We start from the raw sequence: 22,606 nt of genomic DNA on the forward strand, positions 1-22,606 counted from the left end.
GCTTGTGTAAAGATGTAGCACACTGACAGCTGTGGGTTTGCTTCCCCTCAACATCTAAATCTGCTAAAACGTTCAAATTCTGGTTGGCTTGTATCATCATGAAAATCCAAATTATGTTGTAACGGGTTCCCCTGGGGTGCCACCTGGAACTGAGCTCTTTTCCCACGAGTCTGGGTTCCCTCTCCAATTGTGCTGCTATAATAAGCTGGAAAGTCCTCCAAGCTTGCATTCTCATCAGCATTCCCACAGGTAGGGACACATCCAGTTGCAGTTACATGCAGGCTCTCCAACCACCAGCTTCCCAGTTTAGGACCCCAAAGCAGAATTGTCCTGCCCTGGTCAAATCTGGCCAGTATATGGGTTTAACACCCAGCCTGCCTGTCCCTCAATGTGAAGAAGACCATGCACACTTGTGGTAACCAAGCAGAGATTTTTCCCCAAGCATTCCAGTCAAAGCTCAGTGGTTTAGATTAAAACAAAAACAAGTTTATTAACTACAAAAGATAGATTTAAGTGATAAATTATAGTAAACGGATCAAATCAGATTACCTAGTAAATAAACAAAAACTCAAACTAAGCTTTAACATACTAGATAGGTAGGATATGAATTAGCAAAAATTCTCACCCTGAGTGATAAACAGGCTGGCAGATTCTTAAGACACAAACTGCCTTTCCTTTGCAGCTTGGATTTCCCAGGTTTCATACACAGGCTATAAATCCCTTTAGCCTAGGATCATCACTTCCCCCTGTTCAGCCTTTGTTCCTCAGGTGTTTCCAAGTGTGGTGGTGTTGGGAGAGTGAGGTACCATCATGATGTCATTTCCCCCTTGTATATCTTCTTCCCACTTGCTGGAAAGCTCTTTTGCTGTAACCTGGATCAAACAGTTCCCATTGTGTAGTGCTATCTCTGAGAGGTTTCTATTGTACACAGTTTCTGGGGTAATCCTTATGCTTGTGTGCATTTCCTCAATAAGCCATTATCATTGCTTGGCCTTTTTACTATTGTACCTGAAAGGCTGCTTGTGGGTGTTTTCAACCTCACAACATGTTGCAGTAACACATACATAGCCGAACTTCATACGTTCACATATGACCATAGCACATACAATCCAACGAGATATTAATGTCTAGCAGATCAAGACTTAGAATGATACCTCACAAGACATGCTTGATGCAAAACATATGCTAATTATCTGACTGTGGTGAATAAGGGGGTGCCAGGGCGTCACATACGTTACTTCAGCAGAAGTGCCACCACAGAATTTCAGAGGTAGATGGAAACTAACTTGGTAAGGAGACAAGTTTATTCATCTCTACACAATACTTCCCTCAAACATTCCTGGGGTGTATTTAGACAAACTAAAAGACAAAGTACAAGCCACATTGCTGGCCTAAATTACACTTCCTCAGAATAAGCAAGATACATACTCTGACTACCTTAAAATTGATGTGAGATTGACACTGTATCATGCAAGATGAAAGACTTTAAGCTCTGTAAGATCAACCAGGAAAGGCAGTGCCTGAACCCATGGCCCTTTACAGGGTGCAACCTACTATCAAGTCTGTAATCTTTAAATTAAAAGACTACTCGGGGGAAAAACACCCCACTGATCTCTTACCCTGTTGGAGAAAGAGAGAGTCAGAGGTAGCCAGGACCCAAACAGCGTAGTTTTTTATAGATTAAAATGAATATTTCAAATTACATTTGGAAGCCAGTGGAGAATTTGGAGATTTAGGGGATCCTAAGCTGATATAAGTTGTCACAGCCTCATTGATTTCAGTGAAGCTATGACAAGTTACACTAGCTGGGGATCTGCCCCCAGATGTAAAATGCTCTCTGTAGCTAGCGCACTAAAAAGGAGGCTGTTTCTGCCCTTGCTGTATCTTCCAAATGATCTTCAGGCGTAGCCCCATGAAGAGTGAAGTGCAGTAATCCAATCTGGTGGCCTCAAAGGCTTGGAAACATCTAAAGTCCACAATGAAATGTCACAGTTGAGCCAAATGCAAATGGGGAAAAGACAATTGGCCCTCCAGTGGATCATTACTAATGAAAGGTAAATCTTAACTTGAGCCTACTAAATTAAATTGAAAGGCATGCAAGAATATGCTTGCTTTTGAGATTTCAATCACTTTTTGCTTTTCACTGGGCTTGAAAATATCACAAGAGAAGCTTTTCCCATGCTATCTTGATAATTCTGGTCCTGGCTGAAACCGGAAAGTGCAAAGATACAGGAAAGTGAAGTGAGGAAGGAGTTACCCAAACTCCTGTGAAGCACAAGAGGCTTGAATTTTAGGCAGTTTCAGGTCAATTGTGTTTTTATTTGATTTGGTTTGCTCATTCCTAGTTATATACTAGAAACCTTCATAATGAACCATCTGAAAAATAGGGAAAATGTTGTATGCAGTGGTTGGTCCCAGGATATTAGAGATACAAAGTAGGTGAGGTAATATCTTCTATTGGACCATCTCCTGTTGGTAAGAGAGACAAACTTTCAAGCTTACACATAGCTCTTTTTAGGTCTGGGAAACATACTCAGAGTGTCACAACTAAATATAAATTGGAACAGATTGTTTAGCATAAGTGGGAAACACATATTTCAAGGGACCATTCAAGGTGAAGTGTTCTGTTAACACCTCTCCAGTTGTGGAGGGGGGATGGGGCAAATTTTGGCTTTTGCAACCAATCTGTTCCGCCTTGTATTTATCTGTGATACTCAGAGTACGTTTCCCTGAACTAAAGAAGAGCTACGTGTAAGCTTGAAAGCTTGTCAGCCGAAGTTGATCCAATAAAGGATATGACCTCACCCAGCTGGTCTATAATATCCTGGGACCTACACTGCTACAGCAAAGCTACATAGAACAGAAGTTGGTCCAATAACAGAGATTACCTCATCCACCTTGTCTCTGAAAAATACTGAGATGTTTTCCTAGAAACATTCAGTAGGCCTGCCAGGATGCTGACATCATTGTCCCGGAGTAGACTAGCACCAATTGTCCTCTAAAAGTTGTTTTTAAAAAACTTTGAGCTACTTGTTTCAATGGAATAGTTCCCATTAAACTAGCTTGTTCATTCTTTCATATGTATTGTACTTTTGGACTGAATTATAAGAAGCAATAGTGGTGGGATGTTCATTCGTACAAATGACCAATTTTAGTAGCAGAAAGTTGCCCTGTGATAAATACAAAACTTCAATTGCTGTCTGTTGGCACTCCTTTAAGAGGGATCCTTTGACTTCTTCTGTAATAAACTCAGTATCTTATAAATCTGGTCTGAAGTTCACCTCAGGATCATACTAGATTTTGAAAAGTGTGGCTGAATAGGATGTTTTTCACCCACCTCAAGTTACATTGCACGACTTAATGGTGGTCCCATCACACTTGTTTCTTAAAGCTGTCCCCACACCTTCACTCCCTTACAATAGACCAAGTACCAAAAGAAAAATTTAGTTTGTATTACTCAAGTTTCTTACAGTCATTGGGGTACCCAAACCATCCTATGACCTCTTTGTTCCCAAGAGTTCTTATTTGTCATGAAACCCTACTGTGTTAAATCTAAACCATTTTTAAAGCAAAATTGCTTTATCTATGGTTTTATTCCTCTAGGTCCAGTTTCAGCATAATTTGAGGCCTATAAAAGCTCTTTCCCCACAGAGGCTTTTGTTAACTTAATACAGGGTTTCTGTGTAACAAATGAATTCAGAGCAGTTTCACTTGTACTATTTGGAACATTTTCTACCTGATTAGATATTAACATTGTATTTTCCCTCCACAGAGAGGTGCTTGGAAGACCATGAGCTCGTAGTCCAAGTTGAGTCCACTATGGGAAGTGAAAGTAAATTTTTGTTCAGGAAGAATTATGCAAAATATGAATTTTTTAAAAATCCAGTGGTGAGTCTCATTGTCCAGAATGACTGTAAAACTATCTGGGGGCAGAAGTTGTTGCATACTGTATCTTAGTATAGTGCTTAGCACAATGGGGACCCCACAATATATTATATATGTTAATAATGAGCATGGTAAGGTCTTGGTTGAATAAAAAAACTTTCTTGAAAACAAGTAACACAGTTGCCCAGAGATTCTTAACTTATCTTATGCTCTAAAATGAGAATCTTGATGGTTATCAGACTGTACAATCTGATTGTTTCGGGGTGGCTGTCCCTATGTCTAAGAGTGACCATACAAAGGGAAAGCCCAGCTTGGTTTTTCTAAGCAACAGCAGTTCAATTTATTCATTACCCTGAAAGTTATTAATTGATCTGAAGCAAGTTGACCAAATAATGTGAATATCCAGACCTCTTAGTTTCTGCCAGTAATGAAGAAACCTGTGAGTAACCTCTAAGGTGCTTGTCATACCTGATTATTTTCCCTGTTTTATCAGTCTGTATGTTGAACAGGGGTTCATAGTAAGTAAACCTACTACTGTTTTCTAGTGGGCTTCTTCTTTCTCCTCTACTGATCAAAGTAACCCTACCGCTCCTTGTCCTCCCCTCCCTTCTGTCTATGAAACTTCAGTTGGTTTTGCATTATATCACTGAAACTAAGGCTAGTATTAGAAGAACCTAAACGCTATTGTGATTTTTAATGGTATATCAATCTTTCTAAGCTTATTTGGAACCAGATTTTCAAACTTGCACCCACATGGCCTAACGGGTGGGAACCTTAGTTGTGTGTGCACACAGATATTTGCAGATCCAGCTGTTGGTGTATGTTTGGCAAACTGCCCCAGCCATGATGCCTTGAAATATCTGGATGGATTGTACACGATTTATAACCTTTGCATTTCTATAGTACTTTTCATCTGATAACCTCAAAGTGCTTTAACCTTAAACCTTGCCACACCCATATGTTATGAAGCATTATCTCTGGTGAAAAGTTGGTGAACTAGCACATTTTGTTTCAGTGATTTACCTAAGTTGGTAGCAAAGATAAGAATAGAACCCATAATGTTTGGCTTCCTGTCCCATGATCTCACCATCAAATGATGCTTCCTTCTTTTTCTATACCAGATCAGGCCACTGATCCCTTCAGTCAGGTGTAAGCATCTGGTGTTGGCTAGTACTTAAAGGAAGATGGTAAATTTAATCTTCATAATTCACCTGGCTAATTATATGATGGGGCAGGAGGGTGATTCTCTCTCTCTCCCTCAATCTGTTAGTGCCTTGAAGAATGAGACTTTTATTAGCTGAAGTAGAATGAATAGGGTTCCTAAGTACAATAGATTTTATTGCCGTTTAGCTTGTTGGCAACCTTTTAATTTAATTCAGCATTCTAACAATGATTAATAGCTCAAAGAGTAATTTAATGTGATGAATTTATACTGTAAGCATATCATGCAGTACACCACAGTACTTATGTGATAGACATTTTAAAATGTGGTACAGAAAGACAGCTAGGAAGAGGAAGTCTGAAATAACTTAATCCTTTGAATATTAAGTAATATGGAGCATCTGTAGAACACTCGGAGGATTTAGAAACACCATGTTAGTGTCACACAAGATACTTGGGTCTAAAATAAATGACTATGCTATAGTGATGGTTATGTAAGAGGAATGGATGTTTACTTAGAGCTTGTTAGTATCTAGTCTGTGCAGCAGAGAATGCTGTACCAAGTGTGCAGATCTTGTGTATTTATGCATATTCAGAAAATTTTGTATTCATTTTCCTGGAACACTTTTTAGTTCTGTTCATTATGAGAAATACATTGACATTGCCCTGAACACAGTAAATGTACTTGAAAAGATTTTAAAAGGGGATTTGTCTTGATAGATTGAAAAGGGTCAAGATTTCAGCGGAGTTGCTAAGCAAATGGGGGAGGGGGAGCCTGACAGTTACACATGAATGCTTTCTCATCATTGAAGTTTGGGTAATTAATATGATCCATTCTGGTGGAAATGAACTACTCTGGAATCCAACCCAATACAACATAGAAAGGTGCTTTAGTTAGAGGGAGAAACCAGCTATTTTAAAGTACTTATGGGACACCCACACCCATTTCTGTAGTATCTGAGCATCTCACATTCTTTAATGTGGTTTTCCTCACAACACTCGGTGAGGAAGGTACTGTTATCCCCATTTTACAAATGGGGAGCTAAGGCACAGAGAGCCTAAGTGACTTGCCCAGGGCCACACAGGAAGTCTCTGGCAGACCAGGGACTCTAATCTAGGGGCTGGGGGCGAGCCTCCCGGGCCAGGAGCTCGGGGCTGGGCAGGATGGTCCTGCGGGCCGCAGTTTGCCCACCTCTGGTGTAAGGAATTCTTTAATTCAATTAAGAATAATCATGATAGAAGGTGGAGACTGGAAAAGATCCATCTGATCTAGTCCATTAGCTAATACTAACTAAACAGAAGTATGTAAATGCAGTCTGACTCCAAACTGTCTTTTTTTTTTCCCCCCCCCCCTTCCCCTTGTAGAATTTCTTTCCAGAGCAGATGGTTGCTTGGTGCCAGCAATCAAATGGCAGCATCCCACAGTCGCAACTTTTGCAGGTACTCTAAGACAGTCTTGTACTAAAGTACTCTTTATAAAGGGCGAAGGAGGAAGATTAAAGAGGACTGGAAACGTGACTGGGGAAGAGGAGATTTTAATTTAGTATATGTTCATAATGTTGAATACATTAACTGTTAGTAGTTAGTTTGCCTTTGCCCACTAACTTGCCATCTGACCTTACCATGGGTTGCTGTTAGGAGTGCCTCTGATGGCTAAGCTGTTAGAGCGTTGTGTGCGTATGTGATATACGTCAGTTTGCTGACCACCCAGGTTACAGCTGCACAGCAGCTAAAGGTATACTTTCCAGATCAGGTAGATGTACACGTGTTAGCTTTGATTGAGCTAGTGAGCTAAAAATAGCAGTGTAGCTGCTGCAGCATGGGTGGTGGGACAGGATACCTGCCTGAGTACAGTCCCATCCAAGACCCTATGTATGTACATGGACATCTAGCTTGTGATGCTTTACACCAGTGGGAGTTATGCATGTCATCTTCTGAGGCACTTTGCAAAATCCCTCTAGGTATCAATCTGCATCTTTACGTGCCTGAATACCTTTAGAAATCTGACCCACGGTGGCCAGAAACAATCCATCTATTCGCTAACTATGTTAATATTTCCCTTGTTTAATAAATCAGTTTTAAATGCAAAACTTTTTTTATCATAAACTTCTTTTTCCTTCTTATGTATCCAGCACATTTATGGTAGTTTTATTTAACTAACACAGTTTTCAAAGGCTGGTTTTGTACAAGTTTAATTAAATGCCAATTTCTTTCCAAATGCAGCCTGATACAAATCCTGAATAAAAAGTACCTTCGTCTAGTAAATAAGAAACGAGTTGCTCACCATTTGCTAACATCGTAAAAATTAAGACTGAATAAATGTATGTTAAGATATATAACTGCTTTAATAAATGTGTGTAAAAAAGTGTATCCTCATGGTTAGCAAGAATAAGTACCAAATTTAATGGCAAGTTTATTTGCTTTCACATAAACGTAAGTCAGGTTGATTCTCATTGGTTGGTCTAACCACTTTCTTATAAAAATAACTAAAAACAAATAAATGCAAAATAAGATTAAAACCAATGGTTTAATACATCCTGAATGGCACTAAAGGCAGACAAGAGAAAAGAAATATACGATAGATGCTTGCCTAAAGTTTTTTGTAAAAAAATTATATATACACAAATACAGTTTGAAACAATGGTTCATACATATACCTTATTCAGTTCAAAGCAGTTCAGAGTTCTTATAAAGGAGCTTTTTGTGTCAATATGAACAGAGCACGTGCTGGGCATCCTAAGAGAAGCAGACATTGACCTCCAAGATTCTTTACCTCGTAACAGAGCTTACATACTTATTTTTACCAAGCAAATAAAAACCAGGGCAACACAAATATAGAAAACATCAAATCTTCTATGGAATATTCAAAGGGCATGAAACATAAGTCCTAACTGACTGGCTTCACCCAACAGCCTGCTGGCTCTGGGTTAGACAGATTTTCATGTCTAATCAGCACTCTGACTTACAAATGTATTTCTAAAGTGACTAGGATTTTCAAATGTGAGTTACCTAAAGTTAGGCACCTACGTAAGTGGCCTGTCTTTCAAAAGTGCTGAATGCCTAGCAGCTCCCACTAACTTCACTGGGTTTACTCCTGATTTACACTCCATCACTTTTAATTTATTTTGTCTTGATGAGGTGAAAAGAGAACATAGCAATAGCTGCCAGGAGAAGCAATTCTGGCTCTGGTGGAAGATTGAGTATTTGGGGACAAAGAGGTCCTGAGCTCTGTAGCCCTTGTCCTTCCCTGCTGGTAATCAGTGGTTTTAAATGGAAAAACTGCCTCAACAAAATTTTAAATTTGTTTAAAAAAATTCTTACCAAAATGTATGTACTTGCAGCATACTTTAGATTAAAATATCTGAGAACAATACCGCCTCAGCTAGATGACCTGTCTCTTCCAGCCCTACAGTTCTGTGATTCATTTGCCTGAATGCATATTCAGCTGTTCCCATTAGTTCATTTTGTAGCATCTCTATATACGTTAGAAATAGCATACCAACCCTAATTTCTTAAAATATTTTAAAGTCCTGACTTCTTGGGGCCTTTGTAAATGTAAAGATTTAGTAGAATGCAGTGTATTTGAGTTACTGAGTGTGAAATGTTCTGCTGCTTGTGCGTACCCCTGGGTGGGACAGAAGGGAGTACACATGATATTAATTGGTGGTGGATAATCCAGAAACTGGCTGTTCATAATCTAAATTTGCTGGATGAAGTTTTGCATTCCAGTCAGTCATTTCCAAGCTACACTTGTTGGCACATTTCTAGTGGCTAGCAAGATTCTTAGAATTAATAAGATGCGTGTGACTATGTTGTGTAAATGTTGATTTGAAATATCAGTTCGTACTCATCAGTGCAAGAGGAATAGAGGTATGGAAGAATGGTTATATTCTGCATTGGCTAGCACCACACCCGGAGCAAGGAGGACCTCCAGTGTTTGTTGCCTGGTAAACAGGAATATGCCAATGTGCTAAGTGTAATTAAGGGTGTGTCTAGACTAACAGTTAGTGCATGGCAAGATGGGGTGTAAATCTACAACGCTGTAGCCTGCCACATGCTAACTGTCCATGTGGACCCAGCTGCTGGACACCAAAAGTTCCCTAGTGCATGTTGATCTTCTTTGCTTTGAAAGAAGATAGCAGCTCTCACTAAGGAACATTCAAGTCTAAGTCGGTGGCTGTGACTGACTGCTCCTTGCTACAGGTGTGGTGCTAGCTCTGTCCATGTTTATGGTACATAATCAGATAACTTAATTTTTTTAATTTTCATCTCCCACAGAACTTTCTAAACTCCAGTAGCTGCCCTGAAATTCAAGGTTTCTTGCATGTGAAAGAGTTGGGTAGGAAATCATGGAAAAAGTTATATGTGTGTTTGAGAAGATCGGGACTTTATTGCTCCACAAAAGGAACTTCAAAGGTAATTTAAAATAAAAAAAAAAAGAATTGCGCTACTAAAATTGTTGATGAAAATGATGTAATGTAATGATGTAAAATGAATTTCTACTTACAGTAGATTTTTTTAATATAAAAGTTTCCACAGAGTTTTCTTTAAAAAAAAGGAGATGATGCAAAACAATAAATAAATTATGGGCAAGTAGCAAACAAGACCTGGGTTGCTACATCCCTTCATCTTGCAATATCCATCTTTGCATTTATTTATTATAATAATTATACTCAGACATACATGTGCTTTTAATATATAAAAATATATAAGTGGCTACCGAAGTTGCATTAAATGAGAGTTTAGGGATTGGGGAGAAACACTTGCTTCATAAATGAACTTCTTATGGGTTTATATTAGATGGTAACTAAAGACTGAATTATTAAATTTGAAAAACGTTAATCAGAACCAGTATAGCGATGTAGAAGGCAAAACCCACTTTAAGCATCATTTACATCATACTGGAATGTAACTGTTTGTCAACTTTCAGCATAAACCCCCTCCCTTCTCCTGCTATTGTGTAGTTTTGCGGGGGTTGGTACTTTTTTTGTTTTGTTTTGGGCTTTTTATTGGTCTCATGGTATTTCCCTTGCAAGCAAATATCTCAGAAATACAGATCAGTTTGTCAGTATGCCTCCAGAGAACAATTTTCCGTTTACAAATGTATAGCCAATCTGAAGAGGTCAAATGGTTCATTTTAGTATATGTTAAATAAAACTTCAAGTGCTTAGAGAGAAGCAGTTTAAATGTGCATACACTGCCCTCTGATGGATGATGTTCTTCAGAGAAGGTATGTCTGGCACTGAAATGTTTCAGTGGTTTAATCCTACAGTTTAAAAGGTACAATATTTCCACAGGAGCCAAGACACTTGCAGTTGTTAGCTGACCTAGAAGACAGCAATATCTTCTCATTGATAGCAGGCAAGAAATTGTATAATGCTCCTGCAGACTATGGATTTTGTGTAAAGGTAATTCCTCTCATTAACTTGTTCCCAAGGTGGAACTGAAATCATTAGCATTTTTTAAGCAAATTTGTGATACCCTTACTCACAGTGTGTAGAAATTTACTCACCAAGTAATCCTATTGACTTCAGAAGGGCTTTTGGAGTCTGGTACTAGGCAGTGGGAAGGTGAGAGTAGGAGGGCAGCACAGTCTGACCAAAAGAAATAAAACTTCGCACAGCAGCAAATCGAGTAAGAGTGACAGTTGTTCCAGGTAGTGCATTTACTAATATAGTGATTTATGTCTAAATAATGCTATAAACTTTACGTTTATTTAAATGTAAAAGTCAATGGCGTTTTCAAATAATTGAGCAGACAAGAGCTCACGAGGTTCCACAATGGAAAACCTAGAATTGCATGCTTGTGTATTACTCTTGGATTCAGAAGCTCTGACGTTAGTTACATGAGAGGGCCCCTGAAGCTTTAAAAATATAATCTGAGGGTCATGGACGTTCAATTTCTGTGTGGGTTTATTTTAAGTATCAGTGCTTCTATGCTGTGAAAACCTGGAATGTCTTTTGGACTGGCAGGTTTGAGTACAAAATCATCTAACTGCTATCAAGTAGTGAGCCGGTTGGATGGCCTTGGGGTTATATGTTCAGACACACTCTCCAGACATTCACATATAGTCTCTACTTTTCATACCTTAATCCCTGTGAAAAGGAAAGCTCCTTGTGAGAGCGAATGCCCAAATTACATAGCAGAGGATCCCACTCTAAACTGAGGTAAATGCACCAATATGACAGGCAGCTTGTTTGCACTTACTTTAAAGCAGAAGATCAGTTTGAAAAATGAAGAGTAAAGTATATGGGGTTGGTTTTTAACAGTTATACCTGGCCTACCTGCAGCTTTGTACTGGAATAACCATGCGAGTTAGGGGGATTATTTTTTTTAACCAATAAAGTTATATCCGTACAACCACTAGAGTGGTTGCAGTTATACCAGGATAAAGATACTCAACTGGTATAGCTTATGCTTATATGGGAAAGGGAATTAGACAGAATACTTTTTACCAGTATAATGCCTGCCATGCTAGGGGTTGTACTGATATTAACTAAACCAGCGTATCTAAAGTGGTATAACATCTGTGTATAGACACACCTCAGTGTGCACCCCTCTTTCTCATTGTTGTCACCAACATGCCTGGTAACATTTTTAAAGCACCCAAATCCAATTGTCTGTCATTTGGGTACTGTTGAAAATAAGGCTACCTACTGTGTGCCTCCATGTAATAGGCCCCAGGCGAAAATCTGAGGAGAGGAGTGGGGAGACAGGCATGGGAGCTGCTTTTATTGATGGGTTTGTTGCAAGGGTTTGTGGTGGTGGAGGCAGTAGAGAGTAGTTCTTCATTTCTGTGAACTTGTCTCTTTCCTAGCAAGTACTGTTTGGCTAGAAATAAACTCTTTCCCCAGGTAAGGAAGGGTGGCTAGTGGAGACGTACTAAGTTAACCAGGGAAAGCCATTTGTATAGGCATTGAGGGGGTGGGGTAGAGCTCTCCTCCCCTTCGATATGGGGCTCTCTAAGACAATGTGTGTAGCGCCTCACAAGGCAAACCTGACATTCTTTGGCCTCTTGTCTGCAGAGGTGTGGGTAGCTCCAGCAGTAATACTTCTGCCTTAATGCCATTCACAGAGGGGACAGCAGGAGCTGTTAGAATGGATAATTGTCAGGTAAACTTATCTATCAAAAACATAAACTCCCATCTTTTTTTTGTTGTTGTTTTAATTACGCACAGTCTTCCTCATTTCAAGTGTAGGTGGTCAAAAAACACTTCCAAATAGTGTGTTCATCTTAACATGAACAGTAAGAATGCAGGAAAAAACGCACTCAACAATAAGATAATGGTTATCTGAGGAGTGGTGTGGTTAAGGCACGGGACTGAGTGTTGGAAGATCTGGTCCCTGCATCCAGACTTCATGTGTGACATTGGATGGGTCAGTTCATCTCTCTACTTCCAAATCCCATCTTTAAAATGGCGCAGACAAAGCCTTCATTTGCAAGATTATTTTGGGGATTAGTTTACTTAAATTGTACAGTGTCTTGATAGCCTTGGATACAAGATGTTTGAGTGGCAGAGTGTTGTAAAATGGCAAAGGTTACAAACTGATCACTCTTCTTTTATTGGGGATCAATCAGGGAAGTTGGTTCTAGACTTTTCTCTCCAAATATATTTTTGCCTCCACTGAACACAAGTTCAGTGTGAACGAGTATTTTTTTTTGACACATACTTCCGGTTTTCTTACTCTCTGTGCCTGCCTTTCCTATATAGTACATGTCAAGTGCTGTTGCTTTCCTGTTAAATGTAACTGAATTCTCTCTTACATTTTGTAGCCCAACCGAGTGAGAAATGAAACTAAAGAATTGAGGTTGCTGAGTGCTGAAGATGAGCAGAGCAGAACATGTTGGATGACTGCATTTAGACTCCTCAAGGTACCTACTTTCTCATAACCTAAATTAGACTAGGTCTACAGCTGTCTTCGTATTCTTGAGAGATTTCAGCTTTCCCATACTATAGTGCACTGAATATACAAGGCAATATTTTTATGAAGAAATCCCTAGCTACTCTTATCGAACTGCTCACTTATGTACCCCAAGGTTAACTATATTCTGCAGCAGGTACTTCCATTTTGGAAAGTAAAATACTGGATACAGCTTTTAATCAGAAGCATGTAACCACAGCATCAGATTAAATTCATTGCACGTATAAATAAAACCCAATCCTGACATGGCAAAATATAAAGTATATCTTTGCCTCAAAAATCAAAACAGTCATTGGTTTTAAACTCATCATGTCAATGCAGAATCTACCAAAAAAAAAATCAAGAGTTTAGGTAAAGTATTTAGGCTCATTAACTTGCAGTGATTTTAACTAGTACAAGATAATGTATAGTGTCGATTTTGTTCAGAATCTTTGTTTTCTATTTCCTGAGGCAAATTGACTCTTTTAAAAACTGCAGTGTTTTTTTGCAGTGGTTTTGTTTAACTGGTGTGGCTTCTAATAAAACATGATTCAACATCCGACCTGGGTCAAGAGTATGTATATCTGAGAGCAAGGAGTGAATATGTTTTGCATTGGAAGGGTTGCATGGAAGGACACTTAGCTGTATACTCTCAACAAAAAGAGTAGTACTAGCTTCCTCACTCGGCTGGCAGGGTGATGGTGTAGTTAAGAGTCTTCTATGATAGATTGTGTTGGAGTGGGGTAAACTGGAGAGAAATCTCAGTGGGAAACAACCTTTTGTGTTCTAGCAGAGAAGAAATGGACTGTCTGGCCCCCATCGAGGAGGAGGTTGGTTAGAATCTACAGATCTGTAGAAGTACCCTTTATAAATTCCAACCCTGAAAATCTCATTTAGAGGAGAAGAACCTAGAGGCTTTCAGAACCTCAGAGCCTCACTTTTGTCAAGGGCAACATAAATTCTCTCCTGTCTCATCCATGAAAAGCCTCCTCTCCGTGCTAACTCTCAATTTCTGTGCTACAGCTTTATGTGAATATAGTTCCACTATGTAAGGTGGATGCATAAGAAGTCAGATCCACACGGGCAACACAAATTTAATGTTGTCTTTTTAGACTTAAATATTCCCAAGTGATGAAGGGATGCCCAAGTCCTGAGACAACTTGAAGGGCCAGATTTTAGAGAATGGGTACTCAGCACTCTCTGAAAATCAGAGGTCTTTAAGGTGGGCTAAGAGTCACCCCAAATCACTTGTCACATTTGAAAATGTATGCCCTAGATTCTAGTTAATGCATTGATAGCATCTCCGTACACAATGTCATGTCATAACCAAAAGGGCAACTTGATGCTGGGGTCAGCCAATGTTTTGTATTCTTGAGGCTAAACAGGAAGTTCAGTATCAACGCTACAGGCTGCAGTGCTCCAGTAGGAATGTGGCACTGTCTTAACTGCAGGATAATTTTACAACTCTCTATAATTCTGAGGTTAACATTATCAATTTCTATTGTAATCCGTTATCAGTTGCCAAACCGTCCACATGATGTTTACCAGGAAGTATTGCAGAGTACACAAAAAGTTCATAGTTGTATATTTACCTTATTCTACAACACTTTTATCCCCAGACTCACTCCTCAGTTTTAAAAGTTTGTCTGGCTGGTTTGCCTTTAGTCCTGGCTAATTTCCAGACAAGTGGGGTAGAAAGTGGTAATTTTAAATTTGTGTTGCATGTCATGTAATTTTTATCCCCCAAATTACTAAAAATATTTAGTCTTGAGAAACAAGATATGGTGGTCCAGCTATCTATGAATTGTTTCTCTAGGTGCCAACTCGGAGATGAGACTTCCACTATTTAGTCACAGGGGTTCTTCTGCATACTGTAGGGGCACCATTATTAAAGCCAAGCAAAATGATCACAATTATTAACTTTGGCTATTTTATTATAAAAAAAAGGAAAAGAAAACAAAAGACAGAACACTAATGATAACTTGGCTACTTCCATTACAGTCTCTTCTGGATGCCACTCTGTAGAGAGTAGACATTGCACCCTTGAGAATTGGCCCTTCTTTGGTGGAGCCACTTTTCTCTTCGTAAATTAAGACCAGGGTCTTATTCCCAAAGTTGCTGTGAGCCCAATTTCAGTGCATCGTTAAAAAACCAAGGCTGTTTATAAATGTGCAAACATTTTGTTGCAATGCAGGTGAGTCCTGTTGATTTTTTTAGGAATAACAAACAGTTTGTTTACTTTGCCCAATTATAATCTTTACTAAATCTTAATAAATCAAAAAAAAGGATTTAAATCAGTTACTTAGAAACCATTTATGGATCTATCTTAAGACAGACCAATTAACGAATATTAAGAATCATAAATCCAGTTAACTATTTTTCTTTTTATCAATGGGAATGTCTACACAGTAAAGAAAAACCTGGAGTTGGCCTGTGCCAAAAAAATCAGGCTGCGGGGCTGTTTCATTGCTGTGTAGACTTCCGGGTTTGGGCTGGAGCCTGAGCTCTGGGACCCTCCCACCCGTAGAGACCTAGAGCCCAGGCTCTGGGGTATGGGAGGGTCCCAGAGCTTGGTCTCCAGCCCGAGCCCAGAAGTCTACACAGCAATGAAACAGCCCCACAGCCTGAATCTGCAAGCCCAAGTCGGTTGGCACAGGCCAGCCATGGATTTTTCTTTGCTCTATAAACATACCCAACGCTTAACCCCTGTCTCCACTCCAGAACTATCTGGTCTCACTATTTGGTGGTTACCAGGAGAAGCTGTTGACATCTTAAGTTGAGAGCATTTCCATATCCCAATAAAATCACTACAGGAGTTTTTAAATCTAATCTCATGGCTCTGTGTGTTGGGGGCTCACTTTAGAGTTTTTATAATCTTCTCCTTCCTATTTTCATGACATTTTAAGAAAGCATCTCGTAGCCTTGTTCAGATTCAAAGTTGGCTGCTGTCATCCTTTCACTGGCTCCATGCCTTCAGAGTTTGGTTATGGTTACACCTTCAGCTTCTGAATATGCAGTATGCTTAACGAATAAGTGACACATGTCTATTTGTCTTTGTTCTCTTGTGGCAGGAAAACCTTAGATAATTTTAAAGGTTAGTTTTAACTTCCTTTTTATCCAGGCATTTTCTGAGAGAGGTTCAACAGGAACTAAAATTCTTTTTTTAAAAATCCAAACACTCTTGTTCTTTTGTATAGAAGTTTTTTAGTTCTCCAAATAGGCTCTTAAATTTAAATAAATTCTTAGATTTTAGCTTAAATAGTTATGAAAAATCATCAACTTCTTTAGAAACAATTTTTGCAGGAATGATTCGTCTTGTCTTCCTGAGTTGGGTGAGGGAATTGCTGCTTGAGTATGCCAGATAGTATGCTAAATAATCCCCATTAATATAAATATTTTATACTTGCATCAGTAATCAGTTTAGCAAGGTCATTGGATTCCATGATAGTACATAAAGCATTTTACCATTTACATAGCAATGATTTTAGGAATTGCATTAGAAGTTTTGCATTTATGTAACATATTCAGAAGTGTGCATTTCACCAGGGCTTGCCATCTCAACATTTCAGAAGTAAACAAAGGTTTTCTACAAAATATTTCTCAAGTATAAATGTTTTTCTTAAGACTTCAAGGAGCAAGATTTTAGAATGACTGTGAAATAATTCTCTTTACTACCAACTTTTTTGCTTTTGATAATACATTCCTATATATGACTTCTTTTTGCTGTTAACATCCTCTCGAAGTCAGGACCTAACTCTTTTTTGCAAGGTCTGTTGTTTGAGATAAACCATTTCTTTTCCAACTGACATTTTAGACAACAGATGTGTCCTGTTCTGTGATAAGATGCTCTGGTTTAGATGCCTTGTAGGCCAAATGGCGTTTACCAGTTGCAGTATACAATTTGCAATTAAAAACTACTATTAAATATTCTATACCAAGCACCAATCACAGCAACCAAACTTTCATCCTTTTTTCAAAACATGGCAGATAAGACATTAGTATAAAAAATAAAGCAAAATGGGAATTAAAAAATGCATTTCAGAGTTAGTATAAATATCCCTAGAGGTAATACAAGTGATTTTATCTCCCTGGACACTTGGGGAGTTTGTCACATTGACAGTCAACAGAATTCCTAGGAGTTTCCTTAGCTTGGACATTTCGTATGATAAAATAAATACAAATATATGCCTGTGAGGAACTTTTCAACAAGCAAGGTATGCATGAAAGTAGTGATAACCATCTCCTAAGACTCAGTAAAGGTATAGGCAAGTTTGTAATGACATAACATTAGAAGAGTAAATTTATAATAATTTTATCAAAGTCCCTTTTGCATCAGTAGTGAAGTTCCTCTATCACACATGCACATATGGAACTGCAGCTTTTCAGTCCATTCTCTGTGCAATAAGCTCTTATTTTCCAAATCAGAACTCATTGATTTGAATGCTCTCCAAATTATCTAACCCGTTAATCTTTAAGAACAATTCTCTGTAAATTACAATACAGAAAATCCTTTTCCCGTTTATAAGTGAATACAAAACAGGCTGTACTAGATAAATGTACTCCAGGATGTGCGTGTTGTTTCTTGTATCCTGGGCTGTACCTGAGTACAAAATGTGTATCTGATTTGTGCAGATCAGTGATACTCAGACCTCAGTGGCTAAATAACACTGTTTTAATATTTTGAGCTGCAAAAGTGCCACAAGGGACACATTAAATGCTACCTGTACACCAGTGATTCTTGGACTGAGGCTTGTGAGCTGCAAGTGTCTCTTCAATGTCCACTAGCATAGTTCTGTCTCCAGTTACTTTTTACTGAATTTTGATCAGCTAACTGTCCAGGCATGGAATAAATTGAAGCCATTATTTAAGATTAAAAGCCATGTGGAAGGCATGGTCAAATACTGATTCTCAAATAAGAACATGTATTATAGTCTATCATATTTTTTCTACAATCAAAGCTGTACATGAGTGTAACCTTTGTCACGAATGCTGAGTAACATAGTTATAGTTCCAGGTCTCATTTTTGTACGCCAGATTGAAGTACAGTACCACTGTTACTTCCTATTGAAATAACTTAATTATAATAAATTATGTACAAATTTAGATACAGTAACACTAACGTTAAATTCAAAACTGAACTGGAAAGCTTAAAATCAGTATGTTTAAACCCAAAAGAGTCCAAATGTATACTACCTATTTTATTATTTTCTGTGCTCTTTAAAGGGTATTTTGGTGGGAGGAGGTAGAAGAATACTACTGCCTGTTCTTCTGCCTCTCAATGCTGTGAGAACTTCACTTATCGGAGACATTACTTCCAGTCCAGCTCAGCCTCGCTCGTTCCACACATAAAATTGCATCATACCCCCTGTACAGTCTGGAGCTTTGTAGGCATAAAGCCAGCAGAACATTTGCAGCCTCTTAAGAGAACTAATTACATACGTTCATGCACTAAGTATGCTCTAAGAATCCCTGTAAGTTAGACAAATCATAGCAAGACCACTGAAAGCACATATGACTCTATGATACATCTCCCTGCCAATTTTTTAATCTTTTAACACCAACCACTGAAGGGTTAGAGCTATTATTTTTAAGTCCCACTATTGAAAAAGGGGAAATGGGGAAATGAAAGTACGTGTTCTCTCTTTTCAGATAACTGAATCAATTAATCAGTTTCACTCAACTGTTAAAAAATAATAATAATTTGCTCTGAGTGATGAATCTGCCAACTTTCACCCTCAAAAGTTTTAAGTAGCTGAAAGTGATCTTTTTAGAATTGAATCATTTGGACAAACTTTATAGGCATCACTGTGTTCTCTGCCTAAAATAAAGCAAAATCTGCTTTGACGGGAGAATCCAAGGTATCAGCAAAAACTGACTGTCCAAGTGGGCTTCTCTTTAAAGGATGAATAACACTGTAGTGGGAGATGTTGAGACATTCTGAAGTGGTGGCTGGTGAACAGGAGTTGCTAAGCAGAGCTGATCTGCATGGGCATATGTATGAGTCTTACTTGGGTTTGTGGATAAAGCTATTCATGGGTATTTAGTTTATATATGTGGAGGTGATAGCCTTGTGATAAACTTACCATGCACGTTTGGCTGCCTCACCTGCCCCGGGCTCATTATTACGTAATCCAGTTTGCCTGAGGACTATATCTAATACCAAACTAAGCATACAGTAGCCTCTCCTGTGTAAGTGTCATTACAATAGTTGCTATAAAGAGATTCAGTTGAATGTTTCTTTTCCTTCCATCTCCATCTCCAGTATGGAATGCTACTGTACCAGAACTACAGAATTCCCCAGCAGAGAAAAACCGTGCTTCCCCACTTCTCCACTCCAGTTGTAAGTACTGATATTATTTTTAAATATATTGCCAGTCCTCCATCCTTTTGTAACGATTTTGCAATGGCTTACCTGATAATTCATACTTCTCTGAACTAGAAAGCTTTGCACTGTTCAATAATGTTTATGAAATGCTGTCTCCCCAGATGAGACTCTATTCCTTTATTAATACACCCAAGCATATTTTTTAACTGCTGCTGTGCACTGAGCAGAAGCCTCCAATGAGCTATCCACAACAATCCCCAAAAGATGGTCCTGTAAATTTTAAGGTCTGCTCTTGCGTGCATAGAAATGGACTTAAATGGAAATAAGCTTCAGCCCTCAAAGTCCATAAGTATAAACTTCAATTTTGTTTGCTTGTACGGAAGATAAATGTCACCGTCCATAATGATGCTCAATCTCCAAACACTTCAAAATCCATCTGGAGTTTTCTCCCCCCGCCCCCCCCCCCCCAAAAAAAACAAATTGGGTTACTTCTTATTCCTAACTGCAGTTGCATGAATGTGACTGGTTATTAGGAGACTTGTCCAGGTGCAGTTTTTCTTAATTCCACAAGTAGATAGGGAACGTGAGAAAGTACCTGCTCAATTTTCCCTCTTTTTGATAGCTGTATTTTAGGATTCATATTTTATACATGCCTCTTTTCTGTACAAGTGAATTCCCCATAAGTCAAAGTAACTGCGAAAGAGGGAAGAGTTTTTGTAGTTTCACTGCTTTGTACCATGCCTGGTTTTTTTTGTTTGTTTTTGTTTTGTTTTGTTTTTAATTAGAAACAGTTGGAATATATCCAATTCTTTGATCATGTATACTTCCTGAGGCAGCTTGGTGACAGTGCTGTGCTACAGAAAGTATTAGTATTACAGTCCAAAGTCAGATCCCTCATTCTCCTAGCTGTAAGACGGGCAGCACCTCATCTGCCTGGAGGGAGCAGTGGAGTTAGCATACTATGAAAGGAGCTAGAACGTGGGGGGGTGGGTTGGGAGGTAGGGGGAAAGGATGAGGAGTTTTGGCATCCAGCCGTTTTTGGGATAACAAAACAAATTCCATATAATGATAGTACTGTGAATTTCAAAGAATCAAGGATTTAAAGTGGCTTGTATTTTCTATACTATTAACTGCAAAAGAATACTCTTGAAATCAGCAAAAGATCTGGAAGCAAAACTGTTTTCTTAAATTGTAACTTTCCTGGGTTTTGAAACAAGTGAAAATTCCTTTTCAGAGAAGTGTATCTGAAAATTCACTAGTAGCAATGGATTTTTCGGGACAAATAGGAAGAGTTATTGAAAATCCTGCTGAAGCACAGAGTGCCGCTTTGGAAGAAGGTCATGCTTGGAGGGTAATGATCTTCTCTTCGTATTTAACAAATGCCCATTGAGATCTGAAACACACAGTGTGCTATGAAGCTAATGCAGTGATGGTCACAGTATAGCTTAGCACGGACCTGAAACATTCACACTGCATGCATGCAGATATGAAAGAGTCAATTTCCATCTTGAGTGTAACTGTCACATTCACAACAACCTTCTACCACTGCTTCTCTGTCCCCCTAGTGTCCAGAGGAAGGTTGAGGGGGAAAGCAGACCCACCAGAACTTTACTGCCAGTTTGCAAAGCCAGTCTCTGAGGAGGAATATGTCAAATTAAATGCTTCCCCACATGGAAGAGGCTGGGGCTGTGACTAATGGCTTGCTCCCAGTAAGTTTAACTGCAGAATATACAAGAGGTAGCACCTCTTGGAATGAAAACTGATGTAACTTGTTTATAGTGTCATGTGGACAGACAGCTGCAGTACAAGTTTTCCCACACACTCGTCTGCTAGGGAATAGAAGTTATTACCTGAAGCACTGTCAGGTGCTTGCTGTATGGGAGACAAACTCATCTTGCTCCATTGAGTACATAGTGTGTTGACTGGGCAGAAGCATATGTGATGGGTCTTTTTTTTTCCTTTCTACATGTTGAGCTTTTATTAATTTAGACCCAGCTTCTATTTTAAGTCAACAGAAGTGGGCCTCTGCTTGTAGACTAGCCCGCCCCCCCAGCTGCATTTCTTTCTCTTCATTGCATTAAACTTCCCTGCCCCAGTTTCTTGTATATTAAATCTGTACTTCATGTGTTCTAATTCTCTCAAGTCAAGTTTCAGACTGGATTTAATGCTAACTAATTTTTTCTGCAGAAACGCAGCACAAGAATGAACATCTTAGGTAGCCAAAGTCCACTCCATCCTTCCACACTGAGCACAGGTAAATTTGTATTATGTAGTAGGAGAGACCTTTTTGGGACAAAGAAAATGAATGTTTAATGTAGAAATGGAGCCCAAAGCTGTGAAAATCAGATCCTGATTTCAGACACCCTAAAAGTTTTAAATTAAGGTGAAATTCTGTTCTGTCGCTAATTGTCAGGATAACTTAAAAATGTTATGCAATGTAAAAGCCAGCAAGTGTAAACATTTTTAAGTTGAATGTCTTGTTAAGATTGTAATCTTAATGGTGCACTAGTGTCTTGCATTTAATCTCCTTGGGTTTTTAAAGGGGAAATTCATACTCCTTAATGTTGGCTCTATATAAGATTTAAAGTTTACTTCTTTCATGCAGGTGAAGGGAGTTTTCACCTTTGTTGCTATTGTTCAAACATTAGAATGCTAAAACTTTAGCATATTAGGTTGTCTAGTACGGAATAACTCTTCCTAAGTCCCATATAGAAGACTAGGTATCTTTGTCCAGGCACTTTTAAATTTGGGGCATCTCTAATTTGGAAGGATGAAACGGAGGTTTTTTTCATGGCTGAAGGGGTTTTCCTTAAACTTTCCTTGCCTGGTCTCAACCTGAATGTGATCTATCAAGAAGTTTTTGTTCTCCAGGGAGAATTTTTTTCAGAAATTTGTGGAACTCGGTGCTATAACAAAATTGCATATGTTGTATCTATAAACAGTAAAATGCCTTGATTTAAAAGCGCATGCAAATGGTATCTCAGGTCTGTTATTGGACACCTCATGCTTTACTGGAATCTTTGAAGAGATTTCAGTCTTTAACAAATCTTCAATATCTTCAACAATATACACATTTCTTTTAAAAGTTTTGATACATATTTTTCTAGACAGAAATACTACTTATACATCTTAATGTGATTAACCATTTCTCCCTTCTCTCTCCCCTACCCTGCTCAGTTATCCATAGGACACAGCACTGGTTTCATGGCAGGATCTCTAGGGAAGAGTCCCACAGGATTATTAAACAGCAAGGGCTTGTGGATGGGTAAGTATTTATTATTATCCCTCAGTATCGTAGAGATTTCTTTTAATAAAAAAAAGGGGGGGGCAAAT

The 22,606-nt window shown here is 38.7% G+C and overlaps 1 protein-coding gene across 5 annotated transcripts in view; it reads left to right on the top strand.

Moving 5' to 3' along the window:
* GRB10 (growth factor receptor bound protein 10) overlaps window positions 1-22,606 on the top strand; it is a 213,564-nt gene that overhangs the window by 183,081 nt on the left and 7,877 nt on the right. For 4 of the 5 annotated variants that reach the window (XM_038390917.2, XM_038390919.2, XM_038390916.1 and 1 more), the window contains 9 exons: window positions 3,773-3,888; window positions 6,412-6,486; window positions 9,325-9,462; window positions 10,344-10,454; window positions 12,821-12,919; window positions 19,211-19,288; window positions 20,508-20,624; window positions 21,461-21,527; window positions 22,451-22,538. In XM_038390917.2, coding sequence (XP_038246845.1) covers window positions 3,773-3,888; window positions 6,412-6,486; window positions 9,325-9,462; window positions 10,344-10,454; window positions 12,821-12,919; window positions 19,211-19,288; window positions 20,508-20,624; window positions 21,461-21,527; window positions 22,451-22,538 — 889 coding nt within the window. Of the gene's footprint in view, window positions 1-3,772; window positions 3,889-6,411; window positions 6,487-9,324; window positions 9,463-10,343; window positions 10,455-12,820; window positions 12,920-19,210; window positions 19,289-20,507; window positions 20,625-20,838; window positions 20,983-21,460; window positions 21,528-22,450; window positions 22,539-22,606 lie in introns of those variants that run through there. The other variant, XR_006279162.1, reaches the window with a different exon arrangement.

The sequence above is a fragment of the Dermochelys coriacea genome, chromosome 2, assembly GCF_009764565.3.
Source record: "Dermochelys coriacea isolate rDerCor1 chromosome 2, rDerCor1.pri.v4, whole genome shotgun sequence".
NCBI lineage: Eukaryota > Metazoa > Chordata > Testudines > Dermochelyidae > Dermochelys > Dermochelys coriacea.